General features: G+C 41.5%; 1 protein-coding gene across 4 annotated transcripts in view; it reads right to left on the minus strand.

Moving 5' to 3' along the window:
- The window catches only part of ANKRD52 (ankyrin repeat domain 52), a 119,761-nt gene that overhangs the window by 41,104 nt on the left and 52,980 nt on the right, over positions 1-25,677 (minus strand). For all 4 annotated transcript variants that reach the window (XM_075852152.1, XM_075852150.1, XM_075852151.1 and 1 more), the window contains exons 16-24: positions 21,790-21,870; positions 21,598-21,709; positions 21,388-21,459; positions 20,594-20,795; positions 16,382-16,469; positions 15,790-15,907; positions 15,441-15,660; positions 15,206-15,293; positions 14,958-15,041 (exon numbers count right to left, since the gene is read on the minus strand). In XM_075852152.1, coding sequence (XP_075708267.1) covers positions 14,958-15,041; positions 15,206-15,293; positions 15,441-15,660; positions 15,790-15,907; positions 16,382-16,469; positions 20,594-20,795; positions 21,388-21,459; positions 21,598-21,709; positions 21,790-21,870 — 1,065 coding nt within the window. The remainder of the gene's footprint in view (positions 1-14,957; positions 15,042-15,205; positions 15,294-15,440; positions 15,661-15,789; positions 15,908-16,381; positions 16,470-20,593; positions 20,796-21,387; positions 21,460-21,597; positions 21,710-21,789; positions 21,871-25,677) is intronic.

Raw genomic sequence — 25,677 nt, forward strand, 5'->3', positions numbered from 1 at the left:
AAAAAAAAAAACACGAGTTATACAATTTTTCTATTTACTTTCTGCATTAATTAATACCGGTATTCAAGATATCGGCTTATTGGAATTCAGTAGGAACATTCCATAGTCACGTGATGGACACAGGTACGGAGATCATTTGAACACACATCCGATACATATACTGTAACGAGCAGGCATCTGTGTGTCCATCACATGACCATGTAAAGAATTTTAGCCACTGGAAGATAACAATGAATTTTCCTACTGAATAACAAGCAGAGACCTTAACCCCTTCAGGACTGAGCCTGTTTTGGCCTTGAGGACGAAGCCGATTTTTTCAAATCTGACATGTTACCTTATGTAGCAATAACTTGGGAATGCTTTTACCTATCCAAGTGATTCTGAGATTGTTTTCTCGTGATATATTGTAATGTATGTTAGTAAAAAAATTTGGAGGATAAATTCAATATTTGTGTGAAAAACACCAAAATTGCGAAAATTTGCAAAAATTAGCATTTTTCTAAAGTGAAATGTGTCTGCTTGTAAGACAGACCGTAATACCACACATAACAGTTACTATTTCATATATCCCCTATGTGTACTTTATGTTTGCATCGTTTTTTTGAACATTTTTAATTTTTCTAGGACTTTACCAGGCGTAGAACTTTAGCAGCAATTTCTCATTTTTTCATGGAAATTTCATTAGCCCATTTTTTCAGGGACCAGCTCAGTTCTGAAGTGGCTTTGAGGGCCTTATATATTAGAAAGTCCCCATATATCACCCCATTTTGAAAACTGCACCCCTCAAAGTATCCAAAACAGCATTCAGAAAGCGTTTTAACCCTATAGGCGTTTCTCAGGAATTAAAGCAAAGTAGAGGTGAAATTTACAAAATTCATTTTGTTTTGCCAAAAATCATTTGTAATACAGTTTTTTCTGTAACACAGAAGATTGTGCAGTTTTTAGAAATATCCCACATGTGGCCCAAGTGTGCTACTGGAATGAAACACAGGCCTCAGAAGCAAAGGAGCACCTAGAGGATTTTGGGGCCTCCTTTTTTTAAAAATATATTTTAGGCACCATGTCAGGTTTGAAGAGGTCTTGTAAAATAGTAAAAACAAAAAGTAACCCCATTTTGGAAACTGCACCCCTCAATGAATTTTCAAGGTGTATAGTTAGCGTTTTGACCCCACATTTTTTTGCTAAATGCATTTGAATTAGTCTGTGAAGATGGAAATCTACTTTTTTTCTGAAAAGTAGAAATTTTTAATTTTTACAAGGAATAAAGGGGAAATAACATTTGTAAAGCAATTTCTCCAGATTACAGCAATACCCCATATGTGGTAATAAACTGCTGTTTGGACCCACAGCGGGGCTTAGAAGGGAAGGAGCGCTATTTGGCTTTTGTATCTCAAATTTAGCTGAAAAGGTTTTTGGGTGCCATGTCATATTTGCAAAGCCCCTGAGGTACCAAAACGGTGGAAACCCCCCAAAAGTGACTCCATTTGTGAAACTACACCACTTAAGGCCTTGTGCACACTTCCGACACAGTTTTCACAGCAGTTTGTGACGGATCCGTGTGCCCGTTTCTGAGCGCCAAGCATGGTACTGTCCAGGGTGCTGAAAGTTAATGGTCTGCACTGATCGGCGGTAACTCTTTCAGCACCCTGGACAGTACCATGCTCAGCACTCGGAAGATACAATTTTAATGTAATAATAATAAAAAAATAAAAAATAAGTTCACACTTACATTCCTCCTGTCCGGCCTCCAGCGATAACGTTTCATCCATGTCGCCACTGCAGCCAATCACAGGCTGTAGTGGCGGTCACGCACGTCAGGATGACGTCAGAAGGCCGGCCTCCAGGGATGACGCTTCATCCCACGTGACCGCCTCTGCAGCCAAACACAGGCTGCCGCGTCAGAAAGGAAGGTCGGACTGGAGGAAGAAAAGGTACTCGCCACCAAGACAATGACCGGGTACGTAGGAACTGCTTTTTATTTTATTTTTAATCAGCAGCCTCTTTTCTCTATCAGTGATTGATAGAGACAAGTGGCTGCCGATTAGTGTAATATTTCTGCCCGCCCGGCTGTTGCCAGGCAACGGCTCCGTCACACACGGACGGCACATGGATGCCTTACGCGTGCCTTCAGTTTTTTTTGACGGCCCCATTGACTTGCATGGGCCTCACGGTCACGGAATCTCGGACCAAAGTAGGACATTGGTCCTAAGGAATCTATCTAAGGGTATAGTAAGCATTTTGACCTCACACGTCAAGAATTTATTACAATTAGGCCGTGAAAATGAATATCAATATTATTTGCACTAAAATGTTGAATGTTTTTAATTTTCAAAGAATAAAAGGAGGAAAAAGCACCCCAACATTTGTAAAGCAGTTTCTCCCGAGTACGGCAATACCCCACATGTGGTCAAATGTTTTTTGTTTTTTTTTTTCTGGACTGATCCATTTTTTGCTTTTTTTATTTTCGTTTTTCACTCCCCGCCTTCCAAGAGCCATAACTTTTTTTATTTTTCCGTCAATAGAGTGGTGTGAGGGCTTATTTCTTGCGGGACCTACTGTAGTTTTTATTGGTATTATTTTTTGGTACGTACAACTTTTTGAGCACTTAAAGGAACAGTGTCATCACAGAAAATTTTTTCATATGTTCAAGATGTTAGTGCTTTATTAAAAACGTTTATATTTATTTGTGTGTTTGTGTTTTACTTTTTCTTATTTTTACACTTTTTCTTCCCTATGGGGGCTGCCATTTTTTGTTCCATTTCTGTGTGTGTCGATTAACGACACATACAGACATGGAATACGGCAGCCACAGTCCCATAGGGACTGCGAACGGCTCCCGTCCCATTCACTTGTGTGTACGGCGTCTGTGTGGGAACTGCGCATGCGCCGCTCCCACACAGTCCAACTTGAAATTGGCGCCGTCCGGCGCCATTTTCCTGTGGACCGGAAGTCGCGGCCGGACAGTAATATTACTACTTCCGGTCGCGGCTTCCGGACTTGTGCACTTGGACCAGCGGCAGCAGACGGAGCGGACGGGCCGGAGGGAGCCGCGGCGGCAGGAGCAGGTAACAGATTTCAATGTATGTTCGTGTTTGTGTGTGTTTACTACTGTATGTAAACCTACTACACTGTGTGTTAGCTCAAAAAATGGCGACACACAGTGTAGGAGGTTAGACCGTTCAAACCCCTCGTTTATCCCGGCACTAGCCAGGATAAAGGAGGGGGGGATGCTGAGAGCTCACTAGAGCGAGGGCTTTTTACCCAATTTTGCAATGCTGCAATTTTGGGAATAGCTCCATCTAGTGACCAGAAATGGGAAATACTATAAATTAGAATTAATTTATAATATTTCCTGACTCGTGAAAAAAATAAAAAAAATTTGAACAATGTTTAATCACCCACACACTAAATGTTTAATTAAAAAAAAAACAAACATGTTTTTCTGGCAACACATTGCCTTTAAGACTTTATTTTTTTTTTAGAGCTATGGTGACCCAAAAAAAATAGCGATTTGGGCGTTTTAAATTCTTTAAATATTTAGGGCATTCACCGTGCGAGATAAATAACGGTATATTGCAATAGTTCGGACTTTTACGGAGGCAGTGATACCAATTTTTTACATTGCTTTAGCTTAAAAAAGGTTTTATTTTGGACTTTAAATACTAAATTAAATTTATTTCACTAATAACTTTAATTATTATTTTTTTACACATTTTATTAGGCCCCCTAGGGGACTTGAACCAGCGATCATGGTACAACACACTGCAATACTAATGAATTGCAGTATAATGTCATTTTTACAGGCTCCTGTAACAGCGCGATCGCTGTTTCTGTTGGCACTATTTTGGGGTATATGTGACTTTCTGATCACTTTTTATTGTATACTTTGGAATGTGTGGTGACCAAAAAAATAGTGATTCTGGCGTTGTTTTTTTACTTTTTTCTTTTGCGGTGTTCACCATGCAGGAAAAATAACATTATAGTTTCATAGTTTGGGTCGTTACAAACGCGGTGATACCAAATGTGTACTTCAAAGTGTTCATTTTTTTCCCTATAATTAAAGGCTTATAGGAAAAAAAAAAGCATTTTTTATTTATGTAACTTATAACTTTTATTTTTAAACTTCTATAAAACATTTTTAATCATCTTTTTTTTTACTTGTCCCACTAGGGGACATTTAGACTTGCAGCTCTGATCGCTGCTGGAATACATTACACTACCTACGTACATAGTGTAATGAGTTCTAACTCATTGTGACAGCCTCCGGCTGGTCCTCATAGGCTTCTGTACATGGCAGCCCGGAAGCCATTGTCTGGCGGCCGGTTGTCATCGCCAGCCCCCGTGATTTCACGCGGGGGGCTGCCGATCTGCGCTAAACACCTTAAATGCAGCAATTGCACGCCGCATCTAAGGGGTTAACTGCCGAAATCAGCGGCGATGGGCCGCTGATCGGCGACAGGGAATACAGGGCAGACACCCTGCACAGTTAACCCACCGCTGCGGTGTAGCGCTGCGCGGTGGTTAACTGTCAATGTACAGACGTAACTGCACGTCAATGTGTACAAAGTTACTGCTCACCTTGACGTGCAGTTACGTCAATGTGCGACAAGGGGTTAAACACCGTGAGAAATTAATACAGATAAGTTATTCTATTTTTCTATATACGTTTTTTTGAAAAATTTAGAAATCTGCTAATCTAATAGTATACCTGATATAGATCAACTATTTGGAATTTACTGTTAAAAGAGCGAGAGCACGAGAGAGAGAACAAGCGAGAAAACGAACGAGAAAGACAGACACTGCTTCCCATAGAAACCTATGGAGAAGGGAGGGCGAGGCAGAAGCAGAGACACAGGCTGATGGTGAGCGTTATAGGTCACCCCAGTGCTGCTGTATAATGTCCTTCATGCTGCTTCTGGTTCTAAGGGTGTGCTACAGAGAGATAGTGGACCAGGATTCTTCTCTGTATGTAGTCCATGGCAAACATGATAGCAGTTTGGCTCAACCCATTAGCTCAGGGAAAACTAAGAATTTGAGATAGAGCCCACAGAGTGGAAAACGTATATTTCAAAGAAAACAGAAAAAAATAAAACCACACACATATACAAGTTATAGAATGGCCAGAATCAGTGTTATTCCAGATGTACACACAAGACAGCTTATTCTAAAAAGTCCCCTGAAAAGTTAGGTACGCTTTAACCTCTTCCCGCGCTGCTCCGCAATAGTACGTCCTGCAGAGGGGTTAGTTCCCGCATCCAGACGTACTATGGCGGAGTAGTTCCCGGCGCACACTGTCCTAACGGACAGTGTCCGGGAACCAGGACGTCAGCTGTCCCCGACAGCTGACACTCCAGCCTTGCCGGTCAGCGGACCATCGCCGCTGATTTCGGCAATTAACCCCATAAATGCGGCGACGGATTGCCGTTGGCGCATTTAAGTGGTTTGAAGCACATCGGCAGCCCCCACAAAGTGATCGTGGGGGCTACCGATGCTTGTCACGGCAATCGGAGGTCAGACAATGACCTCCGGGTTGCCATGTACGGAAGCCTGGGAGGAACTGCCTCCGGCCAGTCCTCCGAGGCTTCCTGTCAGTGTGACTGTCACGTCACAATGACAGTTAGAGTACATTACACTACGTGTGTAGTGTAATGTACTCTAGCAGCGATCAAAGCTGCAAGTCTAAGTGTCCCCCTAGTGGGACAAGTGGAAAAGGTAAAAAAAAGATAATAAAAATGTTTTCAAAAAAGTGTAAAAATAAAAGTTAGAAGTTATATAAACAAACACTGCATTTTTTTCCTATAATAAGTCTTTCATTATAGGAAAAAAATGAACACGTTAAAAAAAGTACACATATTTGGTATCACCGCGTTCGTAACGACCCAAACTATAAAACAATGTTATTTTTCACGCACGATGAACACCCCAAAAAAATAATCTATAAAAAACGACACCAGAATCGCTATTATTTGGTCAGCACCCCTACCAAAATAGAGAATAAAAAGTGATCAAAAAGTCGCATGTACCCGAAAATAATACAGATAAAAACTACAACCCGTCCCGAAAAAAACAAGCCCTTACACAGCTTTTTTGACTGAAAAATAAAAAAGTTACAGCTCTCAGAATATGGTGACACAGAAAATAAATTTTTATAAAAAAGTGATTTTATTGCGCAAACGCTGCAAAACATAAAAAAAACCTATATACATATGGTATCGCCGATTGTATCGACCCGCAGAATAAAATATAATCGTCATTTATAGGGCACGGTGAACGCCGCAAAAAATAAACTAAAAAACATTGTCAGAATTGCTTGCTTTTGGTCACCCGGCTTGCAAAAAAATGTAATAAAAAGTGATCAAAAAAAATCGCATGTACCCCAAAATGGTACCAATGAAAAGTACAGATTGTCCCGCAACAAATAAGCCCCCACACAGCTCCGGTGGTGAAAAAATAAAGACGTTCTGGCTCCCAGGAATATGGCGATGCAAAATGTGCAGTGTTTTCTAAAAGCGGATAAGATCCGACACCATTTATCAGTGCGACACCGGCCACACATCAATGAATTATTATTTATTTACCGCATTATTATACCCTCTTATTATGCCCACATATATGGCATCGCCATACCCGGGAGAACCCGCTTATCGCTTTATGAGGTATTTTGTCTTCAGGGGCACAAACTGGGCACGACATATTATGCACTAAAATGGCACATCAGTGGAAAATTGCAAAATTCACACCATCCGCTGTGCATTAACCCCTTTGAGCACTATGACTTAATAGCACGTCATGGTGCGGGGGTGATGTATGGAGCGGGCACACGTGTTGAGCCCGCTCCATACGCTGCGGGTGTCAGCTGTGTATTACAGCTGACACCCGGGACTAACGGACAGGAACAGCGATCGCGCTGTTACAGGAGTCTGTAAAAATAACATTACACTGCAATACAATACATTAGTATCCAATGATCGCTGGTACAAGTCCCCTAAGGGGACTAATAAAATGTGTAGAAGAATTAAAGTTATTAGTAGTGAGAAAGAAAAAAGTTTAAAGTTAAAAAAAAACAAACAACCTTTTCCCATTTTTCTTCAAAAGTTATGTAAAAAAGTAAACAGAATTGGTATCGCTACGTCCGTAAAAGGCCGAACTATTACAATATACCATTATTTAACTCGCACGGTGAACACTGTAAAAAACGTAAATAATTTAAATCGCCAAAATCGCTGTCGTTTTCACCGCACGGCGAAAGCTGTAAAAACGAAAACCCCAAAAAATGGAATCAGATTTTTTTCCTATATTCCGATTTTTTTCAGTTTCCCAGTACTGTTTATGGCACTTTAAATGGTGTCAATAGAAACGACAATTCCTCCCGCAAGAAATAAGCCCTCACACCACTCTACTGACGGAAAAAGAAAAACGTTATGGCTCTTGGAAGGCGGGGAGTGAAAAACGAAAATAAGAAAGCAAAAAATGGATCAGTCCAGAAAGGGTTAATTCATTTCTAATGAAAAAAATTGGTTGTTTATTTCTCCTTTATCCCTTGTGAAAATGAGAAAATTCAACATTTTAGTGGAAAAAAATTGTGATATTAATTTTCTCTGCCTAATTCTAATAAATTCTGCAAAAGACCCGTGGAGTCTATATACTCACTATACCCCTAGAAAAATTCCTTGAGGGGTGTTTCCAAAATGGGGTAACTTGGGGGGCGCTTCCAGTTTTGGTCCCTCTAGGGCGTTGCAAAGGCAGCATGGCACCGAAAAACAATCCAGCAAAATCCGTGCTCCAAAATCCAAATGGCGCTACTTCCCTTCTGAGCGCTGCCATGGGTCCAATCAGCAGTTTATTACCACATATGGGGTATTGCCGTAATCAGGAGAAAATGCTTTACAAATGTTGTGGTTCTTTTTTCCTTTATTCCTTGTAAAAATTTAAAATTTCTATGCTTTTTCAGAAAAAAAGTTGATTTTCATTTTCACTGCCTAATTCCACTAAATTCTGCAAAAAACCTGTGTGGTCAAAATGCTAACTATACCCCTCGATAAATTCCTTGATAGGTGTAGTTTCCAAAATGGGGTCACTTTTGGAGGGTTTCCCCTGTTTCGGTCCCTCCAGGGTGTTGCAAACACGACATGGAACCGAAAACCAATCCAGCAAAATCCATGCTCCAAAATCCAAATGGCGCTCCTTCCCTTCTGAGCCTTGCTGTGGGTCCAATCAGCAGTTTATTACCACATATGGGATATTGCCGTAATCGGGAGACATTGCTTTACATATGTTGGGGTGCAGTTTCTTTATTATCTCTTGTAAATTGTAAAAATGAAAATCTACTTTTTTCTGAAAAAACAAAGACATTTTTAATGACCAATTCTGATAAATTTAGCGAAAAACCTGTGCGGTCAAAATGCTAACTATACACCTAGATAAATTCCTTGAGGGGTGTAGCTTCCAAAATGGGGTAACTTTTGGGGTGTTTCCAGTGTTTTGGCACCACAAGACCTCTTCAAACCTGACAAGGTGCCTAAAATATATTCTAAAAAAAAGGAGGCCCAAAATCCACTGGGTGCTCCTTTGCTTCGGAGGCCGATGCTTCAGTCCATTATCGCACTAGGGCCACATGTGGGATATTTCTAAAAACTGCAGAATCTGGGCAATAAATATTGAGTTGCATTTCTCTGGTAAAACCTTCTGTGTTACAAATTTTTTTTTATTAGACATGAATTTCGGCAAAAAAAATAACATTTGTAAATTTCACCTCTACGTTGCTTTAATTCCTGTGAAACGCCTAAAGGGTTAAAACACTTTGTGAATGCTGATTCGAATACCTTGAGGGGTGCAGTTTTCAAAATGGGGTGACGTCTGGGGATTTTCTAATATATAAGGCCCTCAAAGCCACCTCAGAACTGAACTGGTCCCTGAAAAAATAGCCTTTTGAATTTTTTTTTAAAATATGAGAAATTGCTGCTAAAGTTATAAGCCTTGTAACGTCCTAGAAAAATAAAAGGACGTTCAAACAACGATGCAGACATAAAGTAGACATATGGGAAATGTTAATTAGTAACTATTTTGTGTGGTATTACTATCTGTTTTACAAGCAGATAATTTTAAATTACGAAAAATGCTAATTTTTGCAAATCTTTTCTAAATTGTGGTGTTTTTCAGAAATAAATACCAAAATTTTTTTTTTCACTAACATAAAGTACAACATGTCACGAGAAAACAATCTCAGAATCGCTTGGATAGGTAAAAGCATTCCAACGTGATTACCACATAAAGTGACACGTCAGATTTTAAAAAATTGGCTGGGTCCTGAAGGGGTTATCCCATGAATCATTTTCATACCAAAAGTCCTGACAGTCTGTTAATAGCAGTGTTAAAGTAATTTGCAGTGTTTTAAGCATATAAAAATAGAATTTTCACCATTTTTTGCTGCTGTGTCCCCCACGTGGTACTAATCTGCACTGATGGTGAAGGGGCTCAACAAATTCTGTCTCCTCTCTCTCGCAGCTAGACTATAATATCTTCTTACTTCCCCGGCAAAAGGAGTCTCGGCTGTACTGCCATGACACTAGAGGCTTTGCTCCTAGAAAGCTATTTATATTGGCTGCTTTACAGGGAACATAGGATCACTGTTATAATGGATGTTATTCTACCCTCTAAAATGTGAACTGCTGCGGAATATGTGGCACTATATAAACAAAGATTATTATTAGTCCATGGAGGTTAAAAAATAACTTAATATTTGTAATTAATCCTGCTTGAAGACTAAAAAGTATTGCAGTGAACTCCTTTTAATATGGACAAGTAGGGTCCCTTGACAATAAACTGATCATAAAGTGTCCCCCTGCTGTGAGGAAATCTGCCAGTAGGAGTTCAATTTCCCTGCAGAGCGACTATAAGGGAAATCTAGCATTACAGTGTCCATTACAACAATGGGTTGCCTGTGTAATGCAGGACAGGTCATCCACAGATAGAGATGAGGATACTAAATAGAAGACACCCTCCTATTAATTCAGAATTCAATATTAGGCATTTAAAAAAAGTCTCTCTCTTTTTTTTTTTAACTGGACAACCGGTTTAATTCCTTCCCGACATTTGACGTAGGGGTACGCCATAGAAAGCTTGTGCTTCCTGCATTTTGCCGTATCCATACGTCAAATGCTTGGCACCGGCTTAGGAGCCATCATCGCCGGATGTCAGTGGAATCTTACATCCTGTAAATAGCCTCGATCCCGTTCGCTGCATTTAAGGTTTGCAGCTCATCGGCAATGGCAACCGAAGGCCTAATGCTTCCGTAGCCGCCTGCAAGAAGGCGCCGGCTCAGGAGCTGATACGACGTTATCAGCGGTGGAAGTCAGCTGTATGTTACAGCTGACATCCACCTGTAACGGCAGGAACCGGAGCTAGCTCCGATCCCTGCCATTAAAGGGAATGTGTTGCCAGAAAAACATGTTTTTTTTTTTTTAGTTAAACAATTAGTGTGTAGGTGATTAAACATTGTTCTAATTTTTTTTATTTTTTCCACGAGTCAGGAAATATTATAAATTGGATTAAATTTATAATATTTCCCAGCACTGGTCACTAGATGGAGCAATTCCCAAAATTGCAGCATTGCATGTGGTAAAGCAACCACATTGCTTTATGCTGCAAAATTGGGAAAAAATCCCTCGCTCTAGTGAGCTCTCAGAATCCCCCCCTCCTTTATCCTGACTAGTGCCGGGAGAAACGAGGGGTTTGAACGGTCTAACCTCCTACACTGTGTGTCGCCATTTTTTGAGCTAACACACAGTGTAGAAGGTTTACATACACTAGTAAACACACACAAACACGAACATACATAGAAATAACTTACCTGCTCCAGTCGCCGCCGCTCCCTCCGGTCCGTCCGCTCCGTCTGCTGCCGCTGCTCCATGTGCACAAGTCCGGAAGCCGCGACCGGAAGTAGTAATCTTACTGCCCGGCCGCGACTTCCGGTCCACAGGAAAATGGCGCCTGACGGCGCGCATTTCAAATCGGACTGTGTGGGAGCGGCGCATGCGCCGTTCCCACACACACGGCGTACACCAAAGTGGATGGAACGGGCCCCGTTCGCAGTCCCTATGGGACTGGAGCTGCCGTATTCCATGTCTGTATGTGTCGTTAATCGACACATACAGAAATGGAAAAAAAAATGGCAGCCCCCATAGGGAAGAAAAAGTGTAAAAATAGAAAAAAGTAACACACAAATAAATAGAAACGTTTTTAATAAAACCCTAACATAAAACGGATATTAAAAAAAAATTTTGGGTGACACTGTTCCTTTAACCCCTTCGATGCAGTGATCGCTGCATCTTAGCGGTTGCTAGCAGATCGCAAGCCCTGACAGGCAATCAGGACTGGCGACTGCTGCTATGGCAACAGGAGAAACAATGGCCTCCTGCTCTGCCCTACAAATATTGGAATAAAAAGTGATCAAAAAGTCTCACGTATCCAAAAATGGTACCTATAAAAACTATAGCTCGTCCCGCAAAAAACAAACCCTCATACAGCTCCGTCTACAAAAAAGTTAAATAGTTATGGTTCTCACAACTTGGCGACAGAAAAAATACATTCTTTTCCAAAAGTAATTTTATTGTGCAAAACGTTGTAGAACACAAAAAAGTTCTATAAATTAGGTATCGCCGGAATCGTACTGACCCGCAGAATAAAGTTAACATGTAATTTATAACGCGTGGTGAACACTGTATAAAAAAACCTAAAAACAACTATGCCAGAATTGCGGATTTTTGGTTACCTGGCCTCCCAAAAAATAGGATAAAAAGTGATCAAAAAGTCGCATGTACCCCAAAATGGTACCAATAATAACTACAGCTCATCCTGCAAAAAAAAGCCCTCATACCGCTACGTCTATGAAAAAATAATATTAGTTAAGGCTCCAATAAGTCAGGAAATAAAAAATATGCAGTTGTGCAGACCGAGGGGAACATTTCTTCTGATTCAAGAGGCGATTTATCAAGGCCCTAAAATTAGGGAACCAGGAAGGGGAGGGCCCAAACATATCTACTGGAAGCGAGGGTGTCCATATTATACCAGGACAACTTTCCCAGATAAAATTCCCCAAACTGAAAAGGTGCGGAGTGTGGACCAAAAGGGGAATAAGTAAGGACCATTTATCAGTGCGACACTGGCCTGTGCAGAAAGTATTGCTTCACAGCGTAACACACATCTATGGATCATTTTGGTTTTTTTACTTATTATACCACCTTACTATGCCCCTGATGTACTCTGCCCAGCTTACATGTACCCCCACATTATAAATGGAAAAACCAGGAACTCAAACAGATCTACTACCAAGCAAAACCAGCTCTCCAAAAGCCAAATGGCGCTCCCTCCCCTCTGAAACCTACAGCGTGCCCAAACAGCAGTTTCCTTCCACATATATGTCATCGCCATACCCGGGAGAACCCTTTTAAATTGTTTTGGGGGGCGTGTCTCCAGTGGCATAAGCTGGGCACGACATATTTGCCACTGAAATGGCAAATCTAGGGAAAAATATAAATTTTTAATTTGCACCATCCGCAGCGCATTCATTTATGGAAAAGACCTGTGGTGTGAAAATGCTCACTACACCCCTTAATAAATGCCTTGAGGGGTGTAGTTTCCAAATGGGGTCACTTCTCAGGTGTTTCTTTTTATTATTTCACATCTGAGCCTCTGCAATTGTGAACCAATACTTTGTAAATCGCCAAATTAGGCCTTAATTTTACATGGTACGCTTTCACTCCTGAGCCTGGTCGAATGTCCAGGCAAAAGATTAGGGACACATGTAGGGTGCTTCTAAAACCGGGAAACCCAGCATAATAATTAGAGAGCTGTCTTGTTATGGTGCCACAAGCTGGGCACCACATATTGGCATATCTATGGAAAAAATCCCATTTTCACTCTGCAACATCGAGTGCACACTAATTTTTACAAAACACCTGCAGGGTTAACATGCTCACTACACCCCTAGGTGAATGCATTGAGGGGTGTAGTTTCCAAAATGTGGTCACTTCTAGGGGGTTTCCACTGTTTTGGTCCCACAGGCGCCCAGAAACTAATCCAGCAAAATCTGCACTCCAAATGCCGATCCTTCCCTTCTGAACCCTGCCGTGTGCCCAAACAGCAATTTATGACCACATATGGGGTATTGCCGTACTCGGGAGAAATTGTTTGAAATGTTGGGGTTCTTTTTTTCCTTTATTTGTTGGGAAAAAGGATTGTTTTCATTTTCACTGCCCAATTCTAAGAAACGCCTCTGGGGTCAAAATGATCACTACACCCCTAGATGAATTCCTTAAGAGGTGTAGTTTCCTAAATGGAGTCACTTTTTGGGCGTTTTCAATGTTTTGTCCCCTCAGGGGCTCTGCAAATGCGACATGGCCTCTGCAAACCATTCCTGCTAAATGTGATCTCCAAAAGCCTTTCCCTTCTAAGCCCTGCCGTGTTTCCAAACAGCCGTCTATGACCACATGTGGTGTATTGTTTTACTCGGGAGAAATTGCTTTACAAATTTTGCGGTCCTTTTTCTCCTTTAGTCTTTGTGGAAATGAGAAAAAAATAGCTAAACCTACATTTTCTTGAAAAAAAATGTAGGATTTTCATTTTCATGGCCGAATTCCAATAATTTCTGCAAAAAACCTGTGGGGTCAAAATGCTCACTATACCCCTAGATAATTTCCACAATAGGTGTAGTTTCCAAAATGGGGTCACTTGTGGGGGGTTTCCACTGTTTTGTCCCCTCAGGGGCTTTGCAAATGCGACCTGGCCTCCGCAAACCATTCTTGCTAAATTTGAGCTCCAAAAGCCAAATAGAGCTCTTTCCCTTCTAAGCCCTGCCATGTGTCCAAACAGGGAGAAATTGCTTTACAAATTTGGCGGTGCTTTTTCTCCTTTAGTCCTTGTGGAAATTAGAGAGGAAAAAAAAAAAAAAAAAAAAAAAAAAAAAAAAAAAAATCGCCAAACCTCCATTTTCTTTAAAAACTAAATTTTTTCAATTTTCACGGCCTAATTCTAATAATTTCTGTAAAAAACCTGTGCGGCCAAAATGCTCACTATATCCCAAGATAATTTCCTTGAGGTGTGTAGTTTCCCAAATGTGGTCACTTTTGGGGTATTTCCACTGTTTTGGCACAGCAAGAGCCCTTCAAACCTGGCATGGTGCCTAAAATATATACAATTAAAGAGGCTCTGTCACCACATTATAAGTGGCCTATATTGTACATGATCTCAAACGAGATTACACTTGCTGTGCTGTAGTGTCGGGATTGTATTAGCGAAGTGTCAGGATTCTGAATACACATCACTTCCTGGCTGGAGGTAATGTATATTCATTGTCAGGACACTGCAGTAATGTTATAGTGTGTTTATGTGGCTGCACATAGCGATATAGCTATATCGCTATGTGCTGTGTAAATGAATGGGGAGAAGTGTATGACGCCGATTGGTCAGCGTCATACACTCCTCTGTACAAAGCCCACTTGGCCAAAAAGTAAAACACGCCCAGTTGTTCATTAAGAAACTCATTAGAATAAAAGCTAATATATGTCATAACTCCGTCAAAAAAGATCGTTTTTCTAAATAAAAAACACGGCTGTAATCTGCATTACAGCGCCGATCACATCATGTACAATATAGGGCACTTATAACGTGGGGACAGAGCCTCTTTAAATTGAGAAAAATGCAAATTTTTCGCTAAATTTTGGTGTTTTTCACAATTAAACACTGAACATATCGAGCAAATTTTGCTAGTAACATAAAGTCCAATGTGTCACGAGAAAATCTCAGAATCGCTTGGATAGGTAAAAGCATTCCCAAGTTATTACCACATAAAGTGAAACATGTCAGGTATGAAAAATGAGGCTCTGTCAGGAAGGTCAAACGTGGTCAAAGCGGGAAGGGGTTAAGACACAAACATTTACAAACATTGTGTTTATACCAACCTTCCTTTGGCATCTCTGCTATTCACAATCTTGGCACCCAATGCGGTTATAAGCATCTCAGCCGTACCGTCTTGGCTGTTAATTCTGCAAATTTGAGAAATTACTACAACCTGATTGAAAGCATTTTTTATTCAAACAAGACACAAAACACAAGATGTAATATAGTTACATAGCAAGGCTGAAGAAAAAAGATAAATAAAAAAAAAAGGCTCAATTCCATTAAGCCTATTATCCTGCAATGTACTTACACTGCACAGTGCAAAGGGGTGAAAGGGTTTCCTTCGAGGTAAGCAAATGGGTTGTGTTCAAGTAACAATTCCAAACAATCTTCATGCCCTAGAAAATAGTTACATGTATTTTGTGCATTAAACTAAAGGCATTTTAAAAAAGTAAAAAAGGTAAGTCAGCCCATAAAGCAGCAATAACACAATTGCAGTAACTATATCTGAATTGGAGTTCTGAAATAAAAAAAATATGTCTCACCATTGTAAGCAGCCCAGTGCATGGGAGTGTATCCGTTGTAATCCACCACTGCGTCCAGTGGGTCTGTAGAGAGTGCAGCCTGCAAGTACACGTGCACCAGTGTTGCATGGCCGCAAGCTGAAGCAAAGTGAATAGGTGTGCGTCCCTTGTAATCCCGACACAGCACAAAGGCATCATGGTCCAGCAGAGCTCCCACACAATCTTCACAACCAGTTACTGACTGCAGAATAGACATGAAAACATACGTTAAACCCAAAAGGAAAATTGTCCAGCCACGACAAAAAAAATAATTCCCCTAGGTCAGTCAAATTCAAAAGTAGTCACACAAATAGAAAAAGGCTCTGCTCACCGCTCGGTGTAGTGTGGTTCTTCCTCTCTTATCTCCAGCATCTACAGTGGCTCCTTTCTCCAGCAGCAGGTGAACACAGTCAACATGTCCATTCATCACAGCAAGCATAAGGGGGGTTCTTGCAATTAAACAGTAGATAAAACAATTTCAATAACTTACAGTATACAAAAGAAGTATTTTTTCCACATGTTTAATATCTTCGAAAATACTTTGCTATACTAATCCTGAAATGATTTTGTGATTCGTACACCAGTCTTAAACAGTTAGCTGGAGTAAGAACACAAAATGATCAGGACCCTGTATGCGCCGCAACCTGCAGGAATATAAAACAGACATATCGGTGTCCAAAACACAAAAATAACTGATAGTACTAACCAAAAATATCAAAATACTTTATTGCAAAATATTATAAAGACACATTGGCCACCAAAACAACAAACACAGTAAAACAAAGAAATGTGGTGGTGGTTAGGGGACTACAATGCATGCAGTTACATACACAATAGCCACTAGGGCATGATACTTCAGAGATCAATGAAAAAAATAATAATAAATGACTACAGAACTTCCCATTAGTAAAGAAATAACTCACTGCCCATGTGCATCCATTACATCAGTAACGTCCGGTCTCTCACTGCTGTCTATCAGCAAATGAAGAACATCAGTGTTTCCAGAGGCAGCTGTGAATTAAACAAAAGTAACTATGGAGTTCAAAAACTTGGATAATTAATTTTCATCCACTTCATTACAGTTAAGAATTTTAAGCGCATATTGACCATGGAACACCATTTTTCAGTTTACACGTACTTGATTAACCCTTCACTACTTATCTTGTACAGATCCAGCTGGTCCCAAGTTACAGCCTGCATTATAATACAGAGCTGAATTCATAATTCTGCAGGACATCACAGCTAAAAGATACCAGATTTAAAGTGGCTCTGTCATCATTTTAATACTTCTCTATCTTCTACCTAATCTAATAAACGCTTTGTTGTAGAGAACTATGGTTTTGTAAAAAACATTTGTGACAAAGTTCTGATCATTTTTTCGTTTCACCAAGTGGGCGTTGTAAAGAAAAGTTTATAACTGACCAGTATCATACACTTCTCTTCATTCACAGCACACCGTGATCACGCTGTGACGTCACTTACTCCCGCAGTTCCTTCACCGGACCGATGGGAGAATGACCAGACATCGCCTCCAGCTGTGCCAGGACTGCTCCTGAGGAGGATAATCGTCCTGGCACGGCTGGAGCTGATGTCTTGTCATTCTCTCATTGCGCCGGTGAAGGAACTGCGGGAGTAAGTGACGTCACAGCGTGATCACGCTGTGCTGTGCATAAAGCTGGGCATGAATAATGAGAAATGTATGACGTTGATTGGTCAGTCATACACTTTCTTTACAATGCCCACTTGGTGAAAAAAAAACAAAAAAAAACACCACCACCCAGTTGGGCATTTAGAAAAATTTTTGCATAAATGTAAAAATGAACAGAATTGTGTCACTAACAAACTTTTTTTTTTAAAAACAGCAATCTACAATAAAGCGTCTATTAGATTAGGTAGGAGATAGGGAAATATTGAACTGGTGACAGAGCCTCTTTAAAGAGGCTCTGTCACCAGATTTTCAAACCCCTATCTCGTATTGCAGCAGATCGGCGCTGCAATGTAGATTACAGTAATGTTTGTTTTTTCTTTCAAAAGCGAGCATTTTTGGCCAAGTTATGAGCATTTTTATATTTATGCAAATTAGCCTTTCTAATGGACAACTGGGCGTGTTTAAAGTTATGTACAAGTGGGCGTGTATTGTGTGTGTACATCTGGGCGTTTTTACTTCTTTTACTAGCTGGGCGTTGTGAATAGAAGTATCATCCACTTCTGTTCGTTAACACCCAGCTTCTGGCAGTGCACAGACACACAGCGTGTTCTCGAGAGATCACGCTGTGACGTCACTTCCTGCCCCAGGTCCTGCATCGTGTCGGACGAGCGAGGACACATCGGCACCAGGCGACAGAGGCTACATCGACTTACCTGCAAACGCCGATGCTGCTGCAGAATCAACTGTAGCCTCTGTCGCCTGGTGCCGAAGTGTTTAATTCCTTCCCGACATTTGACGTAGGGGTACGCCATAGAAAGCTTGTGCTTCCTGCATTTTGCCGTATCCATACGTCAAATGCTTGGCACCGGCTCAGGAGCCATCATCGCCGGATGTCAGTGGAATCTTACATCCTGTAAATAGCCTCGATCCCGTTCGCTGCATTTAAGGTTTGCAGCTCATCGGCAATGGCAACCGAAGGCCTAATGCTTCCGTAGCCGCCTGCAAGATGGCGCCGGCTCAGGAGCTGATACGACGTAATCAGCGGTGGAAGTCAGCTGTATGTTACAGCCGACATCCACCTGTAATGGCAGGAACCGGAGCTAGCTCCGATCACTGCCATTAAAGGGAATGTGTTGCCAGAAAAACATGTTTTTTTTTTTTTTAGTTAAACAGTTAGTGTATAGGTGATTAAACATTGTTCACATTTTTTTTATTTCTTCACGAGTCAGGAAATGTTATAAATTAGATTCTAATTTATAATATTTCCCAGCGCTGGTCACTAGATGGAGCTATTCCCAAAATTGCAGCATTGCATGTGGTAAAGCAACCACATTGCTTTTTGCTGCAAAATTGGGATAAAATCACTCGCTCTAGTGAGCTCTGAGAATCCCCCCTCCTTTATCCTGGCTAGTGCCGGGAGAAACGAGGGTATTGAACTGTCTAACCTCCTACACTGTGTGTCGCCATTTTTTGAGCTAACACACAGTGTAGTAGGTTTACATACAGTAGTAAACACACACAAACATACATAGAAATCTCTTACCTGCTCCTGCCGCCGCGGCTCCCTCCGGCCCGTCCGCTCCGTCTGCTGCTTCATGTGCACAAGTCCGGAAGCCGCGACCGGAAGTAGTAATCTTACTGTCCGGGCGCGACTTCCGGTCCACAAGAAAATGGCGCCGGACGGCGCGCATTTCAAATTGGACTGTGTGGGAGCGGCGCATGCGCCGTTCCCACACAGACGGCGTACACAGAAGTGGATGGGACGGGGCCCGTTCGCAGTCCCTATGGGACTGTGGCTGCCGTATTCCATGTCTGTATGCGTCGTTAATCGGCACATACAGAAATGGAAAAAAAAATGGCAGCCCCCATAGGGAAGAAAAAGTGTAAAAATAGAAAAAAGTAACACACAAACACACAAATAAATAAAAACGTTTTTAATAAAACACTAACATAAAACTGACATGAAAAAAAAAACTTTGGTGACACTGTTCCTTTAAGAAAGGCTCATTTGCATAAATATAAAAATGCTCATAACTTGGCCAAAAATGCTTGTTTTTGAAAAAAAAAACAAAAAACGTTACTGTAATCTACATTGCAGCGCCGATCTGCTGCAATACGAGATAGGGGTTTGAAAATCTGGTGACAGAGCCTCTTTAAATTCTTTTCTTTGCACCAAGCTTGCTCTGGTGATCTGAATTCTGAAGTGTAACATTAAAAGGAATGTGTCGCTAGAATTTTTTTGTAGTTAAAAATTATTTTTTGAGTGATTACACATTGTTTTAATTTTTTCACAAGTCAGGAAATATTATAAATTAGATTCTAATTTATAACATTTCCATGTGCCGGGCACTAGAGGGAGCACTTCCCAAAATTGCAGCATGGTCAATGTGGTAAAGCAACCTCATTGCTTTATGCTGCAAATTTGGGGTAGACACACTCTATCCTCACACAATACCACCTCCCTTATTCTGGCTAGTGCCAGGAGTAGGAGGGGGTTTGAATCGTCAAACCTCCTACACTGTGTGCCGCCATTTTCTAAGCGACTGCACAGTGTGGGAGGATTAGATACAGGGCTCAGCAGACAGTATAACCCGAACATACACGAACGTAAAGCACACGAACATAACTTACCTGCTACTGCCGCCGCTGCCATTCCTTGCGCCTTCGCTTCCTTGAACATATGGCCGGAAGCCGCGGCCGGAAGTAGTCATCTTACTGTCCAACCGCGGCTTCCGGTCCACATGAAAATGGCGCCGGAATTCGCTCTGCCAAAGACCTTCCTTTTGGTCTGTGTGGGAGCGGCGCATGCACAGACGGCGTACACTGTAGTGAATGGAACGGGTCCCGTTCACATTCTCTATGGGGATGTATGTGCCGTATTCCATCTCTGTATGTGTCGTTAATCGACACATACAGAGATGAAAAAAAAATGGCAGCCCCCATAGAGAAGTAAAAGTAAGAAAAAAGTAAAAAGTAGAACACAAGAACACAAATAAAATTTATTTTAATATCATACTAAAAGCAATTGGATGAAAAAAATAAAAATAAATTCATGACATTTTCCCTTTAAAGGAGCTCAGCTAACCCAGTAGCATAGTGTCTGTCAAAACGCTTGTTGACTGTTGATATTAACAAGCAGACCTGTGGATTCAACTGTGGACAATAAGAGTAGCTATAACTCAAAACGAGTGCAAGAAAAGTAATGAGTTTACGACATTACTCAACTTTCATTGAATATATACACTTTAAGCAGAAGTGTTCCTTTTAAAAGTTTTTTTTTTTAAAAAAAAAAGATTCCCAGCTAAGAATTTTATCGCCTGTTGATTTAATTGCCAGAAGCCCTTTTTCCTATCTCTCTGCTTAAGCAGTTTCCTGAAATGTATCCAATATCCCGTGCTGAAGGCCCACTTGTTTTCCACAAGCACATCATCAAACTGAATGCCCGCACAGTATAGTTGGTGTTCAGCAAATATACATGACTACCTACCTGCTACATGCAATGGTGTCCATTTCTTCTTGCGGTCCTTTATGAGAGGGGAGGCCCCGTGGCTCATCAGAACCTCCACACACTCTGTGAAACCCCTTTCTGTGGCGAGGTAAAGCGCAGTGCGGCCTTTGTGATCACGAACGTCCAGATTTACAAGCGTCTCCGCTAGAGTTTTCAGGGCATCGCAGTGACCATTGTAGGCCTGTTGACATTAAATTGTTACTTGCTTCAGTTCCAAAGCAGTAATTTTTTTTAATGTTGCAATTAGGAGTAGGGTATAGGTTCTTTGTTAAAAATAAATAAAGATGTCATGGTAAGCAGTGAAATCACCAGTTATGGATTATATAAAAAAACAATGAACTGTATCTAGCAGTCACATTAGGTATTACTTTAACCCGTTAGTGACCGGCCCATAGTGTTTTTACGTCGGTCACTAACGGGCCTTATTTTGATGCAATAGACTTTTTACGTCGCTGCATCGGAATAAGTAAACAGAGCAGGGAACTGTCAAATCTTCACCATCGGTGGTGTCAGTGGTGCAATGTAACCAGTGCCTCCGGTTATTCCCTTTTTCTGCTCCTCTGAGCAGAACGACGGAATAACGAAAACAGATGTGTACTAGGCTGCATCTACAAGGGAAACAATTACTACATTTAAAAGGAAGACATAAGATGTACTGTTATTTTAGTTTGAAACTGTTTTAGTCACAAGTAAATCAGCATTATTGCATATTTGCGGAAGACATTTATTTCAGATTTGTCATAATTATGCTTACAAAATTCAATGACACTTACTGCTAAGTGCAAAGGGCTAACCGGTACAGTGCTTTCCACATCCTCCAGGCAGTTAAAGGACATCTCTAGGAGCTGCGGATCACAAACTGCTATGTTAATGTGCAGATGGTAAAATCCCACATACAGTCCCTTGTAGCATGAACATTTTTTTTTCTTTTGTGCTTAAAAGGATTTTTTTTTCCACTCAATGATTCACATAGTGACACTTACTATTTCCAAGTTCTGTCTGTTGCCAAAAGCAGCTGCATAGTGAACAGCAGCATAACCCTGTTTATCGCGAAGTGAAGGGTCGGCATTATTGTCCAGCAGAAATTCTAAGGCACTGTGTGAACATAATAATGTTACTGAAAAGACTGCATGAGGTATGTATGTGTTATTTACATTTATAATAAAAGCACTTACAAAAAAGCCTCTTTTTCTAGTGATGCTTTCTCATCCTCTTCCTCAGACTCCTGGCCTTTAACAGTACTAGAGTCCATCATTCTAAGGAGAAAGAATAAATACGGTGATCAAGTGTAATGATCATATATCTTAAGTGCAGGCAGACACCCCAAACATAGTAAGAAAATGACATAAGTATACATTTTTACAGGTGAGCAAACAAGTAGTGCTGGACTTTGAACAGTGTGGCACAGTGCATGCTCCTCCCCTGCTTCATCCATGCTGCTCGTAACCGGAGATAGGGGGGAGAAACTGAGGCATGGGTACCCCGTTTCAGTGATCGGTGGGGGTCCAAGCAGTGGGATGACGGAAGGTGTCCGCCTCAGGTAAGGGGAACGGTTCCACATCGGTGATCTGTAATGTGTTTCAAACCGCATTGAGGAGACGATCTTTGAGAAATTTCAACTCTGGACTGGATGTGGAGAAATCGTACTCAGACAAAACCTTCTTAGCAGGGGAGGAAACAGCAGTCTGCTCCCCGTTTGGGAGACTGACTGAACAGATGATACAAATGACAAACCAGCAGCTCTAACCAGTTTTTGGGACCTGCCACATGGGGAAGTTATGGATGGAGGATCCAAAGATGGGGTGGTTGGGAAGGCACACCAGGATGCCCATTATGGTCTGGGTGACATTAGTGAGGTCACCCATCTTGCCCATTGGGGGACATATACCGTTGTATATGCTGTTGCCACTAGGATGCGAGCTGCTAAGAATGAAAGCGTGTTGGCCCTTCCTACAGAAACTTAACTAATTCAGTCTGTACATAAGTAAAAGGAGACGCAGAACGGACAACCATATCAACTGTAGAAACAAACGGGTGGGAGGCGTATTCTCCAATGGACAGGACAAGAATAGGATTTAACGGTAAGCACTCCAAAACAAAAGACAAAAAAAAAACCACCCTTTTCTCGTTCATCTCATTGGGGGACACAGACCGTGGGACGTCCTAAAGTAGTCCCCAGGAGTGGAGAACGTAGAATAAAAGGACCTGATCACAGATGAATGCAAAACCTTGTGACCAAGGAAAACAACCGCTGAAGCAAAAGTACACACCCTGTAGAACTTGGGAAATGTGTGCAGAGCATTGCACACTTGAGCAGCGGCAGGACAAACCCTGGTCTTAGGCAGATGAGCTCTTTCCACCTGTGACTTCTGATATCTCATCTAGGCGGGTCCTGAACAGTCAGGAACCTGCTAAAGCAAGAGCGGTCACGGGCCGCTATGAAGAAGTTTTGTCAGACCACCATTTATACCAGGAAGTCCTGCGGATAGCGATAATGGAAGCATGAGGCGGGGGACACAAGGCGTTCTGCATTCAGAGAGGCTTCTCACAAATATTTTGTTGCACTAGAGAGCTGATGGGAGAGGTCCACTAATTCCTCATCGGGTGCCCCAGAGAGATTACAGTAGCGAAGTTGGCAAACCCATGCAGTGGAGGCTTTGCTGACCCAAGTATTAGTGTTATGGGAAAACTTCTTGTCAGGGCCTTTCTATTCCGGAGACTACCTCTTCAAACTAAGTGAGAGGGAAAGGACTTGTAAGACCGGCTGGGATGACGGAAGGTGTCCGCCTCAGGTAAAGGAGAACGGTTCCCCATCTGTGATCTGTAAGGTGTCTCAAACCACATTGAGGAGACTGTCTTTAAGATTGCTTCTCATCCAGTTAAGAGTTGAAATTTCTCCCTCAGACAAAACCTTCTTAGCAGGGGAGGAAACAGCAGACGGCTGCCTGGTTGGGACACCGACTAAACAGACGATACAAATGACAAACCAGCAGATCTAACCAGTTTTTGGGGCCTGCCACATGGGGAAGTCGTGGATGGAGGATTCAAAGATGGAGCGGTCGGAAAGGTACACCCGGATGCCCATTATGGCCTGGGTGAAATTAGTAAGGTCACTAACCACCCGTGAAAGTGAATGGGACCATTCCACTTTGGCCTGTACAGCACTAGGGGTGGCGGGGCCACGGAGGCTTGGTTTATAGGCTAAAGGTTGGACACATGAAAACATTTGGCCTGCACGTGAAGCAAGCATAGTGCGTTACAATGGTTGCCTGTCAGGAATATTCTCTTCTAGTGTCTGACATGACAGATGGGTCACCACGTTCCATTTAAAAAACCCTGTAGAAATGGCAGTGACAATGACTCCACTAAGAAACTGCAGCAAAGGCAAAAAATCACTTCCCTTGTAAAAATAAAAAAAAGACAAAAAAAAAGTCCTTCCATTTTCTGATGTGAGGTACAGCATGATGAATTTTGAACCTCTGCCTCAAATGAATAGCAATTAACCTCATATGTGTCAGTCATAATGGACAACATTGGGTTAATTACGATTAGTGAGTGTCACACGCAGGTTCAAAATTCATAACACCTCGTGCCTCACATTAATAAGTGAAAGCAGTTTTTAGTTTCATTTTTTACAACGTACATATCATAAATGCTGCTATAAATTTTGTTGTGCAGGTTATTACGGTTGCGACGATACTAAATGTGTATATTTTATGTATCGAGACTTATTTTAATGTTTATTGTAAAAATGATTGCTTGCAGCGTTTAACCCCTTAACGCTCAGCAACGTAATATTCCGTCGCACTGACCATGCCGTTCGCGCTCAGCGAAGGAATATGACGTTGCGGGAGTAACGGCCATTTCGGCCGTCTTCCCGACACATGCAGGAGCTGTGACAGCTGCTGTCTCGTACAGCAGCTGCCGCAGCTCCTACAGCGGGGAACGATCGCTGTGTCCCCGCTGATTAACCCCTTAAAAGCGGCATTTAGGGGTTAAGCTACAATCGCCGGCCTGCTACACGATAGCGGCCGGCGATGGGGACTATGGCAACCGGACACCTAACAATGGCGTCCGGCTATGCCATCGATGGAAGCCTAGTGGAACCTGACAGTCAGAACCCACTGTGCTTGCTGTCAGTGAGTAGCTGACAGCTCTAATACACTGCACTACGCATGTAGTGCATTGTATTAGAATAGCGATCAGGGCCTCCTGCCCTCAAGTCCCCTAGTGGGACAAAGTAATTAAAGTAAAAAAAAAAAAAGGTGTAAAAATAAGAAAATAAACGTTTCAAAAGTAATAAAAGTCAAAATCCCCCCTTTTTCCTGATCAGTCCTTTTTATTATTAATAAAAATATATAAACAAACAAATAAACTATACATAATTGGTATCGCCGCGTCCGTAACGGCCTGAACTACAAAATTATTTTGTTATTTATCCCGCGCGGTGAACGCCGTAAAAGAAAATAATAATAAACCGTACCAGAATCACAATTGTTTGGTCACTTCACCTCCCAAAAAATTGAATAAAAAGAGATCAAAAAGTCGCATGTACCGAAAAATGGTACTGATCGAAACTACAGTTCGTTACGCAAAAAATAAGTCCTCGCACGGCTTTATTGATGGAAAAATAAAAAAGTTCTGGCGCTTAGAATAAGGCAACACAAAAAGTAAAAGATTTTTTATAAAAAGTATTTTATTGTGCAAACGCCATAAGACATAAAAAAAACTATAAACATGTGGTATCGCCGTAATCGTATCGCCCCGCAGAATAAAGTGAATATGTCATTTATAGCGCACGGTGAACGCTGTAAAAAAAATAGAATGAAAAAACAATAGTAGAATTGCTGTTTTTTAGTCACCACGCCACCTAAAAATAGAATAAAAACTGATCAAAAAGCCGCATGCACCCCATGAAAACTGCAATGAATTCCTCAAGGGGTCTAGTTTCCAAAATAGGGTCACTTTTGGGGGGTTTCCACTGTTTTGGCACCACAAGACCTCTTCAAACCAGACATGGTGCCTAATAAAAAGGAGGCCTCACAATCCACTAGGTGCTCCTT

This window comes from Rhinoderma darwinii, chromosome 2, assembly GCF_050947455.1.
Source record: "Rhinoderma darwinii isolate aRhiDar2 chromosome 2, aRhiDar2.hap1, whole genome shotgun sequence".
In the NCBI taxonomy this organism is placed as follows: domain Eukaryota; kingdom Metazoa; phylum Chordata; class Amphibia; order Anura; family Rhinodermatidae; genus Rhinoderma; species Rhinoderma darwinii.